At 49.6% G+C, this 17,248-nt stretch overlaps 1 protein-coding gene across 2 annotated transcripts in view; it reads left to right on the top strand.

The window, feature by feature from the left end:
* Positions 1–17,248, top strand: part of LTBP2 (latent transforming growth factor beta binding protein 2) — a 70,662-nt gene that overhangs the window by 27,177 nt on the left and 26,237 nt on the right. For both annotated transcript variants that reach the window (XM_063398991.1, XM_063398990.1), the window contains exons 4-8: positions 4,320–4,501; positions 5,929–6,099; positions 7,639–7,839; positions 8,165–8,433; positions 9,981–10,083. In XM_063398991.1, coding sequence (XP_063255061.1) covers positions 4,320–4,501; positions 5,929–6,099; positions 7,639–7,839; positions 8,165–8,433; positions 9,981–10,083 — 926 coding nt within the window. The remainder of the gene's footprint in view (positions 1–4,319; positions 4,502–5,928; positions 6,100–7,638; positions 7,840–8,164; positions 8,434–9,980; positions 10,084–17,248) is intronic.

The following is a 17,248-nucleotide window of genomic DNA, read 5'->3' as shown; positions in this document are numbered from 1 at the left end:
CCCTGTGTTCTGTGCTGGACCACTGCTGCTGTGAGCTCCAGAGGTGGGTGCTACTGGACAGCCCAGAAGGAGAGGTGTCCTAGGAGTCTGCATGCTGATTTTGCCCTACAGGCTGTGCCTGACACAGAAATGTTGTCAGCAGCTCTGATGGATGAAGAGCAGGGAAACCAGCTGCTTGGCAAGCAGTTGTCTGTAAAGGAAGAGACCACTGCCTCTTTGCAGAGATCTGTGCTGGCCATGTGCCTGGCTGAAGGAGTGGAAGTGAGTAATACCATGTTGAGGGAGGCTGTAAGACTGAATAAATATGAGGCCCTGAGACTTTAAGTGACTGGAACATAGTGCTTGAAGTGTCAAACTCCTCTGCCTCTTCATTGCCTCTTCTCAAGCAGGTGGAGGCATGGAGTGTGGTAACACAAGCTCCACATTCTGCTGATTTGGAGCTACCCCATCTGTTTCCCATCCTTACTCTTACCCCTAGGACAGCCACACCAATGAGGGAACCTGTGGCAGTGCAGATCCTGGGAACTGGCCCAGCTCCAGCCCCATGTTTGTTAAGATCCATCAAATGGATAGGGATTGCTAATGACTTCTGGTCAGATCTGTATTGTTGTGGTGAGCTTGGGTATATTTTCTGAGACACTTCAAGCAAGCCAGTCTCTGTCTGCCCACCATGGACTGACTCTGAAGGTTTGGAGGGAAAAAACCTGTTTTGTATTCCCTGACCATGAGCCAGCTGCTCAGCATGACAAATTGAGATGGAAAGATGCCTTTTGCCATTGATTTCTGTAGCCCAGGCTAGAATGGTATTACTCAACTCAGTCCACAAATCCCAGTGCTCATCCGCCTAGAATAGAACTAAATAAACAAACTAATTCAAAGCAACTCTGACCCCCCCACACCTCCTCCCTGCTTCAACTCACACTGGAATGCTTTGCTAATGGGATCTCAGTAGGATGACTTTTCCTCATGTGTTGCAAACCATAGAGTAATGTTCCTACTCTATTTTTTCTTTGTGAAGTTGGCACTGCCCCTTGTAGTAAGGTCATGTAATCCCTTTTCCTTTGGAACTGAAATGCTAAATAAAATGCTATTTTATTTAAAGCCCTTCACATGTTGTTGTTATGGGGGTTTGCGGGTTTTATTACAAAATTTAGTAATCCTGGAAATGACAAGAGATGTTCCTAAAGCCAAAAGGTGAAGTTTCCTTCAGACAGGCAGTGCGTAGAGCCCAGCCAAGCTCTGCTACTTGCACATAGCATGCTCCCTTTTCTCAAGGGTAGACATGATGTGAGGATTTTCAAGCAGAAGAGCTGATATTTCCCTGTGTTATGCTACCTGTCACCAGCCAGTGACTCTTCATTACTCAGGGCCAGTACTAAGACAGTCACCGTTGTCTGGGGGAATGCACTTCTTTTCCTCAGGGTGCTTCCATCTCTGCAGTAAAAGACCTTGGAATCCCAGACATGTTCACCCATAGGATTGTGCTTGGGATCTCTTACTAGAGATCAGAGAACAAATGTACTTGAGTGTCCAAGCCTAGGTAGCTCTTCCCTAGCCTCCCCAGAGTTCCATATGGCTTTTCCTTTGTCACTAACAAAACTAGCAGTAGCACACCAGATGACAAAGCAGTACATAACAGGCACCAGAAGTTCCTTTTCTGGCTGCAGGGCTGAATTAGTAGCTCAGAAATGTGTGGGCAGGTGATGCCTGGCTGCCCTGGACATCTGAGGTAGGTGGCACTCTGTGGAATCTCAGGGGAGCTTTTGAAAGGTACTGAGGTAGAACTGAAATAAGGTTCACTTCTTTTTAATTATTCTGGCTAGCCTTGGTGATTATTGAAAAACAAGCATTATTTGCTGTCCTCATCTCAGTTTAGATCTTGATTTTAACAAGACAAAAAGTATTTTTGTCAGCACCCTCCTCTCCTGAGGAGGTGGTATCAGGAGTGGGAATCCTGAAGGTGTTTGCAGAAGGAAGACAGCTATACTGCTGCACGTCGGTGTGCTTTCTAGTAAGGAATCATTTGGCTTCAGTTTGCAGATGTTGTTAGTTCTTTACATACACCTGGCAGTTTGTTCCTGTGGAGAAACTAGTGCTGTCTCATCAGAGCACCTCTTAATTTTCTTTATCCTAAATTGAAGAGACTGAATACTTTAGGTTTCCTACAGAAAGGCATTTTCACCAATTATTTCTGTCATGTTTTTTTCTATATTCTCTCCATTTTTTGACATCCCTTAGAAGATGTGACATATTTTACGTCACAGCTAGGATGATATTATAGCATTTATACACCCTCCTGTGATGAGGACGTGTAGGGAGACAAAAAGACCTCCCTGTTCCTGCAGTGTTTCAATGTCCTAATGTCAGGGCATTGAACTGACAGTTCATATTTAATTGCTTGTCATTAGCCCTGAAATCTTTTCAGAATTGCTGTTTTCCAGGATCATCTCCAACTATCTGCAGCTGCTGCCTGCATTCCTTCTTCCTAGAAGTGTAATCCTGCATTTGGCTCTATTAAAATCCCATGTTGCCTGGATGTATTTACCCTCCACAGAGATCCAAACTGCTCTGTGTGATTGCTCTGTTCTCATCACGATACACCACATTGCAAATTTTTGTGTCAGCAGCACACATTATCAATGTCAATTGTATGTTTATTTCGAAATAAAAATATTTATTTCCAGATGAAATGCTTGAATTGTGCCAGGCCTCATACTGATCACCCTGGAACCCATCTAATTCCCTCCCAGTGACAATTACTTCTTATGTTCTGTTACACAGCCAGTTTGTTATTAATTTTGCATGTGCCTGATTGACATCGTACTGCCCTGTTTATTTTTTTATTGAAATAGCATAGGCTCTCAGCTTGCTGGTGTTCATATGAATAATTTTATCAAATTATGAAAATAGACTCCTTTGACAAGAGTGTTTCTTCACAGACCTCCTTGACTTGACCTCAGTTTGTATTCCTTTTGTTTAGTTCCCAATTAATTGACCTATGTGTCATCTTTTCTGTGGTTCAGGGCTGATTTTGGGCTCGCTGGCTGACAGTTACCTTGTGTGTTGTTCTTGACCTGTTTGAATACCAGCACAGCACGAGCTCCCTTTCCATCTCCCCAGATCTTATTGTTATTCTAAGCTATCCAAGGAATGTCTGCAAGGCAGAGCTGCTGTCAGCCAACTCTCATTGAATCATCCAGTCCTGTTTGGTTTAGAAATTTGTGGTGCCTGTAGACACTGTAACACATCTTGTGTGCTGACTGTGATGGGGAAGATGGTAAAAACCACAGAATGGGATAGACATCTCTGGGCACTTCAGTGGGAAGTGCCACTCTTTGCCTCAGCCACTTAGAGCAGGAGGTGTTGGACAGGGTATGCAGAAGAGGTGTCAGTACTAAAATTCAGTTACAGAGGCACCCAAGGCTGGGACTTTCAAAGAAACCCAAGGAGCATGTGGGCAGCCAACCTATTTTGGCCCTTGGCTGTACTAAGCCTTTTTCCTTGCAGGTGGTGCAGGTGAGAGCGAGATACTTTTGTTGGAAACCAGAGCACCCTTCTTGGAGGCTATGTGCTGCAGTCAGTAAAAGGAAATGGGAGCAAGTGCAGTAGATCAAGATCTTTAACACAAAGAGCTCTGCCTTGTGGTTTACGTGGCTTTATAGAAGAGTGTGTATGAAGTGTGACCTTGAGAGCTGGATGGTTTCTCTGTGCTTAGTCCCCAGAGAGTACCAAAAGCCATAAATGCAGTTAGTGCAGAAAGTTGTAACTGCTCTTACAGGCTTGAGTTCTTTCTTGGTCATTCTCTCTTGTTTGTGACTCTCATGGGCCAAGTTTTGTGTATTTGCTTGGTCTGGCCTCTTCTCTGACTGTCTTACTGTGTTTTTAGTGCTTGTCTGAGGCTGGGAAGGCAGGTCCTGAGAAACTTCCACCATAAGAACAAGGGTATTTGGAGCTGCTTATGTTTGCTGTGGCCAAAGAACAGACCTTGACTATGATGGGCAGGCAGAGGTTCTTCAAGGCAGCTGAAGCATCCGTGTGGAAGCCCGACGGGATGGTACAGAGAGGGTGTCTTGGTGAATACTGTGTCCTGCCAGGCTCAGGACATGGGGCATAGTTCCTAGAGGGAAACAGTGTGCCATGGTGATGACTGAAAGCAGGGAAGGAGTGGGATCCTGCTCAGGTAGACAAATCTCTGTGTCCAGGTGGCAGCTCAGGCAGCTTGGCAGTGAAGATTGCTGCAAGGTGCATTGGTGGACAGGCACTGTGGGTCAGTGCAGTCACTTGTGAGACATATTGGTTCATTTTTTTCTCATCCACAGGATTCAGAGCAGAATTGGCTCTCCTGTATCCCCCCAGCACACAGGGCCATCAAGGACTGTCCGGCGCTACCCAGCCAGCAATGGCCAGCTCACCTCTAATGCACTCCCCAACGGGAATGGACATGAGCAGAGCAGCTCTGGCCCACATGCTGTTTCCCAGGAGCACACCTCATCTGCAAAGGGTAAGGCCTGCAGGGCTGTCACTCTTTTTGGGCTTCTTGGGATAGGGTAACAGTTTGACTGGGGATCCCCTAGAAGCCATGGACTCCTGGGACTGTGCTGCTCAGTGGAATGGAAAGGGAAGGTCAGCATGGGCATTGCTGGGCTTGGCAAAGAAAGGAGCCCTACTGAAGGAGAACACATCAGGGAAGCAAGATGCTGATGGCCTGAGACAGGAGCCAGGGGATATGACAATTGCGTCTCAGAGATGTTGAACATCACCCCAGCACACTGCCCTGAAGGGGAATTGCCTCAGTCTGTAGGAATGGTGTCTCCCAGATTACTCCTCCATCTGAGCAGCTCTCAAGGTCAGACTGTGCAACCAGCATCTATTTCTTCCCTTTGGCTGCTGCCTCAATGCCTTCTGACATGAGCAGGGATTAGGCCAGGCTGCTGGGACATGCAGATGCTGAGTCCCAGTGCTTTTCCAGCTAGGGCAGATGCCAATTGTCTTCTGCACCTTGGTTCCCCCCTGAAGCCGTGATTCCCCAAGGAGGCACCATGTGGCACCTCAGCCCCTATGAGCAGGGCCATGAACCTGGTTGAAGCTGTAATCTGAAAGTGGGGATTGAAACAAGGAGAGGGATGGGCACAGCAAGGGCAGAACATGACTGTTCCATTGGGGTGGGATAGAAGGCTCTGGTGTCAAGCCAGCTGGTTACACAGTGGTTCTGACATTTGACCATTTGTTGACCATTTGTTGACCATTTTCCACAAGTCCTGAAGATCTCTGAGTGTGATTTCCCATCATAAGGGAGGATGGTGAGGGACCAGACGAAGACCACAAATAGCTCCAGGAGGTCAGGGAACACTTGTAGGGAGACAATGATTTTCTCAAGACCTGATGTTCTTTCTTCTGGATGCCAGTGTGTTCACGTGGGAAGATTTCCAGTAGATCAAGACGAGTGAGTCTTCTGACTACTGATGTGGCTGGAGAAAGAATATTGCTTAAAGTGGAAAACTCCCTTTATGATGAAGTTAGTGCATGTATGTCCCTTCACACTGTTATGCCACTCCAACTGGGCAGGCAGAGCATGCTGCTTGCCATTGTTCATGTGTTGACAAACTCTTAGAGATGCTGAAGCAGAAAACAGGCTGGAGTGAGCGAGGGGCAAGGAGAGACAGAATCATAGAATTGCAGAGTCAGCTAGGTTTGAAAAGATCTTTAAGATCATTGAGCCAAATCAATGATGTAACACCACCTTGTCAGCTAAGCCATGGCACTAAGTGCCACATCTAGTCTTAAACACCTCCAGGGATGGTGACTCCACCACCCTGGGAAGGGACATAGACCCCTCTATGCACTGGGAATGCTTTGGAGCTTGAGCTGTGAATAACAGTTCTCCTGTCCTGGAGATGCTGTTTCTACTTAGCACTTTTTCTTTCATAGGGGCCAACCTGACAGAGAAGATTAGGAAGATAAAAATTGTTTTCACACCCACCATCTGCAAACAGACGTGCCAGAGTGGGCGCTGCTACAACAACTGTGAGAAAGGAGACACCACCACTCTCTACAGCCAAGGGGGGCACGACCACGATCCCAAATCTGGCTTCCGCATCTGTGAGCACCCCTATGTCCTCCACCTACCTTCTTGCCTGTTTCCCCTCTCTACTCTTCCTGCTTTTCCTTACTCTACAGACTAAGGGCTTGGGCTGCTGTAGGGAGGGGAAGTGATGGCTTCTCTCGGAGCCTTGGAAGATGTCTTCTGGGGTCTTTGGGACTTCGCCTCATTGCTCTCTTTGCTGGGCAAGCAAATCCTGTTTCCATCTCACCCCGGGTAGAGGGGATGTGTGTGTTTGAGTCAGGCCTGCAGCCAAGCCTCACCACCCCCTTCTTTTCAGAGCCAGCTCTCTGCTTTAGTTGGCATCCAGTCTTGGGGCTGACTTTCATCACCTAATTTCCTCCTGTTCTCTCCTTTCACTCACATGGCAGCCAGGAGAGCTGGCTGCAGGTTGCAAACTGTTCTTATAAACAGGGCTTGCTGAAACCACTGCTCACCTTTCAGAGCCACTGGGGTTGCTCATCAAGTCACTGGGATATCCAGCTGTGGGTTGGTCACTTTGTCTTGGAGCCAGCTGGTGGGAGCCACATGCTGGACTTGTTGGGACTTGTCCTCTGAGTGCTTATGTATCACTCAAATTCTTCTAACACTGAGAGAATGAAAAGTCATGCTGTTGTGGACACTGACGAAAGATTGTGTTCACAGCAATTTCTGCCTAGGTCCCAGTTCAAAAATGTGTCTCCTTCCCCTAAACTGGGTGCTGGGCTTGAGCAAATGAACTTGAAACAGAATGGGTGTTCATCCCCTGGGATGAATCTGACTAGCCACCCAGGAACGTGGAGCAGCAGTGTCTCATCTCACACTGAAATGAGTCAGGATAATCTGTAAAGGAATCCCATGCTTGCTTGAGTATAGTTCACATTGAGATGTTCTGGGTTGCTCCAAGCATCTGATGAGGTCAGAAAGGACATGACTTTGGTTTCGTCTGTGGATGCTTTTTCTGAGCCTGTGCAGATGAATTGCTCCTGATTCCTTAGTCCCACTCTTCTCCCACATGAACTGCTGGCACGGCCAGGGCTGGATGTGAGACAGGCTCTGAGGATGTGGCTCTCTGCCTGTTCTCTCTGTCTGCCTCTCCCATCCTGCTGAGTTCCCTTCTGGGCTAGGAGTAAAAACCCTGCCAAGTGGGGAGGGGGTGATGCAGAAGTGAAGAAATTGGGCAGACTTGGCTACACGTGGCTGCCATAGCTCCTGACCCACTCCGAGAGATCCTGTTGTGTCGGCAACACCACCTTGGCAGCCCCCCAGGACATGGATGCCCCAGCCTGGCTGTGGCCCCTCACAGCTCAAGGGAGGGTTCATTTCCTTCAAATCATGATTCCAGTTGTGAGCAGAGCTTGGGAAAATGTAGTTGCCCAGCAGAGACCTGAGTCTGCCTCCAGGCTGGAAGTGGTGACCCCAGCCCAGTGCTGGACCTAGTCCTTTGGACACCATTGGGTTAGTGCTGTCCAGGTGCAGCTGCCCAGTGTCCCCAGCTGCCTTTGGCTAGAGCCAGTGTCTCAGTTCCTCCTCTAAGCAGACTTCTCTTTGCCTTGCAGACTTCTGTCAGATCCCCTGCCTGAATGGAGGGCGCTGCGTGGGCCGGGATGAATGCTGGTGCCCCTCGAACTCCACAGGGAAGTTTTGCCACCTGCCAGTTCCCTCTTTGGAAAAGAAGCAAGGAGGAAGAGGCCCAAAAACCCCAGCTGGCAGCTCCATGAGGCACTCCACATATACCCTGCCCTTGTCCAACCAGCTGGGTGAGCATGGCCAATGGTTCCAGACCCCACATTTTACTCCTACTTGTGTGCTCCTTAGATCTTTTTTAACAGGCTTGAGGAGGCCACTACCTCCTTATGCTTGCTGTTTCAGGCCAGATTGTTAGACAGGAGAATTCCCTAGTTTCTTATGGAGGTTTTGGTAGGTTTGTCCTCTTTTTAGCACAGAGAAATATTTTCTCTTAGATGCCGTCTTCCTCTGGATTTCCTGGTGGGCTCAGTCTACCTCTCCTCCCATGTGACTTTGTTCTTTGGGTGCCAAATTGTTGCCAGATTGTCACAAACATGGTGTGAACTCATCTTCCAGCTTCCCTAAACCCTTCTCTGGTGAACGTCCACATCAACCACCCTCCAGAAGCTGCCGTGCAAATTCACCAAGTGGCCAGGGTGCGGGGTGATGAAGAGGTGTCGGAGGAAAACAGTGTGGAGGCAGTCCTGGTGCCTCAGCTGGCTGCTGTGCCCTGGTACACCTATGCCCATGGGAATGGCAACAGCATTGCCACTGAGAGCAGACAGCAGCAGCAGAGAACCCCGGGGCTGCTGGGGAGGTGCTTTCGGGAGGCTCTCCATGGGCAGGTAAGAGGTCATCTTCACGTGTTGGTGTATTTCTTATTCTGAGGTAGGGGAGCATTGGCTTTCAGGGTGTTCGGGGGGTTTTATTCCGTGAAACTGTTCAGTGTCAGCTTGGGTATCATGCAGGTGCCATGGGCACAGGCTGCAATGTGTTAGCACTTTGGAGGAAAAGAATTCCTTACTTTGATCCAACAGAGAGACCTCACTGCCTTGCCCTGACCAGGCTGTGCCCTGGGGCAGCACAGCCCAGACTTGATTGCTTTCACACACAGTCTGGTTTTAAAAGGGTGCCCTATTTATAGCAACATTTACAGCCACACTCTGCGATTATTGTAGGAAACGTATAAAACATAGGAAAATTCCTTTCCCTCTCAGACGATAAATGGAAGTCTGATTTCCATGGAACGATGCCTTCCTGGAGAGCTCGACTGGGGCTTGGGAAGCAAATGCACGTGAGGGACTTTCTCACCCCTGTCCCACAGTCATCATAATTTCTTATTTTGTCTTTCCCCATATGTTTCTCTTGCGTCACTGGAAAAGCATTGGAGGTTTTTGGCACCCACAGGAACACCTGTGAGCTCCCCCAGAGCAGTTCATGCTCAGAGAGACCCCCAGCCTGGCAGTTTGGGACTCAGCCCCGTCCCCACTGCTCCCCAGCCTTTTTGGGGGGGCTGCTCTTGGTTCCCATCCCATCCTTCAGTCACTCCCTTCCAATTAATTTCTAGCAGGAAATACTCTTAGCCATTCTCTAGTGCAAAAATAGAGCCAGTCAGAACCCGGGGCTGGAAAAGTTCTGTTTCTCTGGGGGGAGATGGCAGTGCTGCGACCACAGGAGCAGAGGATGATGATGCACGGAGATGGTTATGGATGCCTGCAGAGGCTGTAAGAGATGCTCTAGGGGCGGCAGGGGGTACCCTTGCTATGCTCACACCTCAGCCAGCGGGGTTGATGCCGTGCCTGGGAGAGGGTGGGAGCTGGGCGGGGAGTGCCTGCCGCTCCCGCTCAGCCACAGCCCAGCCGGTCGGTATGCGAGCGCTGGGCAGGCGGCCACGCGTGCCTGGACCGCGGCCAGCTCCAGCCTGCGGGCCCAGCGGCTCCGCTCGAATGGGGAAGCCTGTAATCCAGAGGGCCTTGCCGAGGGCGGAGTGGGGGAAAGACAGACTCATTCAGCAGAGGAAAGTGCCTGACAACAAGCTCCCCGCCGGGCTGGAGTGGTGCACCCATTTCACAGGCTAATCAGCCAGGCAAGGGGCTGATGCTGGGGCTTTGCCAGGTGATATCATCTCTGCTTCATCTCTGCTGTGTTTGATGGCCCCTTCCCCTCTGAAGGGTGCAGTCAAGGGAGGTTCTGCCTGCACAACTTTTTACTATCTTAATCTACATCCCTGGTCCCACTGTGTCCCAGTGGGGAGCTTTGCCAAGAGGGCTGTGCCAGCCTCTGACCCCAGACAGCTGTTCCCTGTGCTGGCTAGTACGTACTGCTGCCCTACCAGCTGGGCACATGTTTCCTGTGCAGCCCATAGAAGCCTGATCTGCTCCTCTCTCTGCAGTGCACCAACCCCCTGCCAGGGCTAACCAAGCTGGAGGATTGCTGCGGCAGTGTCGGGCTCTTTTGGGGCATGGACCAGTGCCTGGCCTGCCCCCCCCGGCCAGGTGAGTACTGCTGCTGGCCAGGAGCTGGGGCAGCGTGAGGGACAGCCTACACCTTGGTGGGCAAAAATTATTTGGCTGCTCGCATAGCAGAGGCAGGGAGCAGAGCTGCAAGTTGTGATACATGGCCCTCCTTGGCCCAAGGTCCTTGGGGAGGGGCAGCACGTCCCAGGTGAGTGCAGGGTCATGCCAGCTGCTGCCCCAGCCCACCACGGAACAGTGCTCTGGGTTGGGTGCTGGGCCCAGGCTCATGTGGCCAACAGCTCCCACCATGCCAGCCCCATTCTGAGGGAGAAACAGGAAAAAAGCAGCCATGGTTTTAGGAGGTGCACTCTAAGTTGGAGGAGGAGGAGGGCTGCAGACTTGGCCCTATAGAGTTACGGGCTTGCTCTGGGCCCAACACGGGTTTGGCAGGGGCTCTGGAAATAACACTACATCAAACAATTGGCAGGAGCACAGCCGGGGTCTGTTCCAGGGGCATGGGCGTCCAGCTCTGATTCTGCTGCACTTGGGAGCTGGACAGACTGATCTAGCAGGAGATGGGGATTCCTCATCTGCTCTGCTCAGAGTGCTTCATGGTGCCCCTTGCACCACAGTCCCATCCTGTGTTGTGGTGGAGAGGCCATGCAGGAGGATTCCTGGCTGGAGAGGAGGCAGTCCCATCGACATGCTTCAGCATCCAGTGCTGACTGGATGTGGTGCAGGGAAAGGTGCACTCACCTAGTGGAATGTGGGCAGGGAGCTGCTCACCTCTTCCCTACCTATCTGCCACCAGCTTCCTTTCATTGCTGCCTGCCTGCTCAATCACATCCCTTCACTGGATCAAAGAACTAAAGAAAACAGACCCTATGGTTCAAGAGACTTTGGACTCCTGAATAGAGCGCAGGTATCCAAGGTGGCAGGTTTTGCAAGCAAGTGTGATGTTGGTGATTTCTAGCTCTGCTCAGGGTTTTTCCTGCTCGCTTACACACACATTCCCAAGAGCTGAATTTGCGTCTCATTATCCACTCTCAATTCGATTCCTCCTCAGCCAGGGGTAGGGCTGACTGGAGCCAAATTCCTTGCAATCACAGACAAGGTTGTCAGCATCCTGGAACCCAGTCCAGATATTGGAAGCTCTAATTGCTGTCATCTTCCCAAGCTGCATGGCTGTGCTGTGGCCTTGGCTGTGCTACTGCTTGCCTGCCCTCACCCATGTGCCAGCCCCAAAAAAGTTTTGGGTACATGTGGTGTGGGGGTGACCCCGGGGTCTGCAGGTTCAGTACAGACAAGGAAATGCTCCGCATAGGCCTCAGCCCCTCTTGTTTGTCCCTGACCTCCACAGCCCCAGTTATGGCTTTTTTTTCCCCATCCCACAGCAGTCTCCCTGTTTCTCACCTGTCTTTGATCCCTCCATTGGAAAGCAGGGGAGCTGCTTAATACCTCAATTAGGCTGCAGATTACTGCAAAAACTCTGCACCTCCTTTCTCCTTTTCCATGCCAGCATGCAAGGTGACAGACAATGCAGCCAGAGCTGCAGCAGTGATTTGCTCTGCTGGACTTAGATCTTCAAAATATGTCTAATCACAGGTTTCTAAGATGTGAAAACAGACACAAAATACTCCCATGTGCTCCTTGCAGTCAGCCAACCAGTAGAGCAAATGCACTTAAGAAATGACTCCTAGCTGCCAGCAGGCTCCACAGCTCACAGCTCAATACATGCTCTGTGTCCCAGGAGCAGTTGCAACTCAAGGCACATTGTCACTGCTCGTCTTCACTACTGGACAGATGCTTGTATGGCTTTGTTTTTAATTCCAGGGAGATAGGAAAAATACCCATGTGAGTCTTTTGAATTCATGTGCCACAAGAAACTCCCTCTGGCTTTGGGTGATAAAGTTCCTCCTTGGAGACTTAATGGCTCTTGTGATTTTGGCAGGAATTCAGGCTAGCTGAAGGAGCCATTTTCATCCTGTTCAATGGTATACAAGGATCTTCCTGCCTTGGCCACCTCTCATGCGAGGACCTGTAAGGCAGACACATGATGGAGGCAGCCTAAGAGAGCCCAGGTGTTGTGGAGTGAGAAGCCCAGGTAGAAAGCATGCCTTTCTCTGGCATGTTGTCTTCATACACACAAGATAGGTGACCCCAGAGTGGAGTCAAGGAAACAGTTCTTTCTCGGTGACCTTACTTCTTTAACTGAGCTGCCAAGCACTGTGACCTCTCATTGCCTTGTGCCTTGTCTGCCAGGGTTTCCAGTTCCATGCCAGTGTGAAGGCATTGTTCCATGTACTTCCTGCCTGTAGACCACATCCCACACTCACATTCCTTCTGCCTTCTGGCCTTGCTGGCATGTGTTGAGCTCACTCAAAGTCACTGGGCTGTAGTTCAGTGATCTGGTGTCTCGTGCACAGAGATAACATGTCCAGTGTATGTTTCCAGCTTTCTTCTTAGCACTGTGACTTTCATAGAGAACTCCTTGCTCTCGTATGTCCTAGGGAAGCATGCACCAGAGCAGACTTGACAGCTCTGGGAATTTAATTCCAGCAACTAGAGACAGAAATGGCAGAAGCTAGTTCAGTGTAAACACTTACAAACGTACAGAAGTGCAGCCAGGCAAGAGCTAGACAAATGGGGAACTTGTTTGGATTGACTGTCTGCCCGAGACACTGATTGTTAGTAGAGTCTGGATACGTCCGGATGTCTCCATCGTCTGCAGCTTTCATGTTTGGTGCGTGTTTGTGTGCGGAAAGACATCAGAGAAGAAGAATAGGAGGCAGGCATCTGTCCGAGCAAACTTACCATGACCAATCCTAGCTATTTTTTATGTTTTGCTCAGCATCAGAAAAGCCAAGGCACTCACATGCTTTGTCTGCATCCTAATGAGACCATGTTAAAAGCTGAGTTCAAAATTAAGGGTTGACCTGGCCAAGAGTCTCTGTTGTGAGTGTTATTTTAGCTATTTCCTTAGGCCATGCTCGGGCTGTGTGGTTTGCTGCTGGGGGGCTGTGCTTTGTTAAGTGTCTTCAGAGAAGTGGGCGCAGAGATGGGTGTTCCAGCAGGCTCTAGTAGAAGTTCCTGGGAGCTGCTGTTGCTCATGCAAGTGAGAACTAAAGACAGGATCCCCATGATATGTCAGAGAGCCCTGGGAGAAGGGGGAGAGCCAAGAGCTTGCTCCATGAGCTGTTGGAGCAAAGGCTGGTTGTTGCCTGATCCATGAAAGAGAGATGAGCCTGGAGGGTGGCAGGACACCTGCATGCTCCCGTGCAACTGCAGTCCAGCTATAGCCAGAATTTGGTGGGTGAAATGTGTTGTGTTGCAAGATAGGATAAATCAGGTGGAGACATTCAATGACCCTCCTGGATCTTTAGTACTTGGAGAAAGCAATGGGGCACACAGTGAAAGGCTAGAACAGAAGGGTAGTGGCAAACAGGAGCTGAAAAGTAAAACCTGGAGAAGACTGATAGTAGGAAAAGGGAATTAGAAGCTGATAAATAGAGCTGAAGTAAAGAAACTAGGATGTGGCTGAAAGGGAGCTCAGGAACCAGCACGGTAGTTGAGCGGTGCTGGTGAGGAACAGCACTGAAGCAATGTCCTGTCCTGCAGCAAGCTCAGGATGCAGAGCTAGTAGCAGGTACACTGCTGGGCAGAGCTACTCCTGTTTACCTGCCAGACCATGTGTTATTTTGGGGGATACGGTGGTCTGTGAAAAGAACGTGTTGGAACAATATTTAGAGATGGCCTGTGAAAATTAAACCTGACAAGACTGGAGCTACAGGTCCCATGGCAGGTGTGGATTTGGATACTGGTTTTCCCAAAGCCTTGGCCCTTCTCAGCCACATGGGGATAAAGGAAACTGGTAGCAGGGAGTTCTGCCCAAAGGGGATTACAGCCCTGCTCTTCTACCTCCTCCCTCTCCATGAGACCACACACCTCTGGAACCAGCAGCATTCCAGGAGAACACCCCTATCAGTGGACACCATCTCCAGTACTGCCAGAAGCTACAAGTCTCACCCTTCTGTGCAAATGGCAGACTTTCTGGGTGCAGGAGTAAACCTGCATTTTCCAGGTCCTGATTTTTCAGTGCCCCCTGTCCCTTATTTCCAGCTATAGTCAGCTTGAGTATGGGCTGGGCTGTGCACCCATCCATTGTGCTCACTGCAGATCTTCTGGGCTGCTTTCTCTCCTCCTATGGGTTTTAACTGCATTAAGAAACAAGTCTTTGAAGGCTATTGTTTTGTTTTTATTCCCACTCCACGTGTTTTTTCAAGTTTTTTGTCCTAGAGAAAAATCTGAATTTCACTGGAAAATTGGATCTTGCAATGTCTGGCTTGGCACCCGCAGCTCTCCCCTAGCAGACCTCCCACCGTGAGAGGGGTGGCAGCTCACCCATGGAGCCGTCATCATCGTCAGAAACGCCGCGCGCTCCGCAAGCCGCGCTCCCCTGCGCTGTGCCTGCAGGCATTCAAACAGCCACAGCAGCCCCTTGAAAATCAACCCCCTGCTCTGCTCCTGTGAACAGATGGGGTAGGATACAGGAAAAAAAAAAAAACCCGGATATGTGGGAAGGAGGCTGTGGAGGCCACTGTTACCATGTGCCACAGGGAGTCTGTGCTGAACAGTAAGAAAAGGCTGGAGGTAGGGAAAGAAGCTGAAACCTCTGCAAGGTTGTGCCAGTACCACAGAAAGCAATGCTTAACCAGGGAAAGCAGAGCATTTTCAGGACTGCTTTGTTCTGCATAGTGCTTGTTTTGCTCATCACTCACATACAGCATTGTCGTAGCAGCACATAGCAGCACAGTGTTAACAAAACTGGGGGGTTTTTAGGTACAAGGTATTTTGTTGGGGTTGGAAGCTACCTTGGGAGAAGAATGAGGATCTCTCTGTTGAAACACCAAATGGCAAAAAGGAATTATCAGAGTCTTTTTCCTTCAAGCATCTTTTGCACCTTCAAGATCTTTACTGATCATGAGTAGAGCCAGAGGACTTAGTTTTGTATTGCACGTGTAGCCCTGGTGCATGCCCTCCCCACCACTACTACCACAACCCTTGCTGGGATGTTGGAGAAAGTCTTGCTGGAGCCTACTTACAACGGACCATCCAGAGGAGAGCAGTCATAACAGACCTGGACAGAAGGATTTGTCTCTTTCCCTTGTGTCCATTCTAACTTAGAACTCAGCTGATCCACACAACCACAGGCTGCTTCTTGAGGTGGCACCTCTAATACCTCTCTGGAGGCTGTTGTGGGTCCAAGTTGCTCTGCTCTTCTGCCAGTGAGCTCAGAAGCTCAGGTCCTCTCTGCAGTGGAGGCTGTTCTCTACTTCACACTAAACCAGGCTGAGGCTTGACTGAGTCCACCACCCCTGTTTCTCCAGATGTCATGAAACCATTCACTCTGGCTTTTTTCACCTCCCAGGTGTGGGAAAACCTAGGACTAGCAGAGGCACCACAGCAACCCTCAAGGTTTCTCAGTGAGTCTTTAGTATGGTAGATGGAAAGAATCAAAATAAATGGTCTAGCTTTCAGGAAATGGGCATTTCTTCACTTCTCATCTGACCACAGGCTTGCTTCTTCCCCTTTTATCAGAGTGATATTGTATGGACTAATGTATTGTAATATCTCATCCAACAAACATTGTCTCACTTCACACCCTTCTGGCTACCACCACTAGGGGAAGTTTCCCACTTCACCACAGACAGTGCTTGGGGAGCCAGGGATATTGAGTGAAATCTCTTCTCCTGAGAAGTGAGGAAAAATTAACCTAATTGCCTAAAGATCATCCTGCTGGGCAACAAAATCCCTCTGCCCAATTTCCATGTATTAATTTCCTTTCATATGATGATCTACTTCAGTATTTTTCTAGCTGGGGACAAAGATACTGGTGGGAATCTTGGCCTGTGACTCTTTGACTCACCTCCTTTCTGAGCCTGTGAGCTTATTGCATGCATGCTCCTTTGTATGAGCGCAGCCCTGACAGGGATGGTGGGCCTACAGAGCTTGCAGAGAGCTAGAGGAGCTATGAGGAGAGCCAAGAGGGACTCCTAATGTGCAGCTACCTGGTGACCACATTGGTTTGGCACACTGCCCTCAGGGCTAAAATGCCCACGAGGCAAGGTTCTGAAATCACACTCTTGAATCAGGAACCAGGGCTTCCTGCCCTCAGCAAACCTGAAATCTGTCTGCCTGAAAGATGCAACTCAGCTGCTCCATCCCTAGCCTCAGTCTCTGGAGAGCCCTTCTTGGAGAGAGTGTAGACAGACAGACACAGCAGACTGGGGCCTCTTCAGCTCTGGATGTGACAGACTTCTGCCCTCTCTGATCACCAGATTAGCTTTTTCCTTTTGGTGGGTTCCAGAAGAATAGCCTCCTACCAGCTGCATGAGAGAAGGATGGATGCTGATCCCCTTTGCAGGAAACCTAAGTGTCCTAGGCTGTTTTTTCCAGGAGGTTTTGGCCATCTCTGTTGTTGTTCAGCAACATCTGAGCTTGTGGAAGGAAATAGTCCTCTACTCAAGAAACCAAGCACAAAGCTGAGAGTTAATAGCTTATATCCTCCTGCAGCCACACATTGTCTTCCCTTGTGGACAGGTCCTGGCAGAAAGAGAGTCTCCTCCATCCAATACTTCAAGAAGTTCTTGGTTCCCCCCTTGGTACAGAGAGATCTGCTCACATTACATTACAATTATTCTTTCCAGGGAACATGGGTTTCTTTGCAGAGTTAAGACATTTGTCCGTAGCTTCACAAGTGATTTGCTGAAGTAGTGACGTTTCTGCAAACTGGAATTTTATAAGTGCTAAGGTGGCACAGACCTGCAGCTCATCTGCCTTGCCCTCTCCCCAGCAGCATCTGTTGGAGGGATGCTGGAGAATCTGTTTCTCTACAAAGGATTTTCAGAGGGGGAGCATGGCTCTGACACGTCATTACTTTTTGATCTCCGGCACGCTTGGCTTCCACTCAGAGGGCTTGCACATAACAATGGTGCTTCATTTGAGTGTCTGTTATCACATTGGGCTGAGGTTGACAGATGCTTTCAAGCACAGTTATTGCCTGTCAGTAGCCCCAGGCCCACAAGCTGTGGTGTGGAAGGACCTGAAATCCCACTGGGGTACTGAGCCTGGAGCCCATCAACCAGAGGGTTTTTTACCTTCCCAGAAGTTTAGAAAGCTACCCAGGGACTCCCAGTATTGCCAG

This window comes from Prinia subflava, chromosome 5, assembly GCF_021018805.1.
Source record: "Prinia subflava isolate CZ2003 ecotype Zambia chromosome 5, Cam_Psub_1.2, whole genome shotgun sequence".
NCBI classification, from domain to species: domain Eukaryota; kingdom Metazoa; phylum Chordata; class Aves; order Passeriformes; family Cisticolidae; genus Prinia; species Prinia subflava.
Note: the sequence above shows the minus strand (reverse complement) of the source record. Positions and strands in the feature narration are given on the sequence as shown.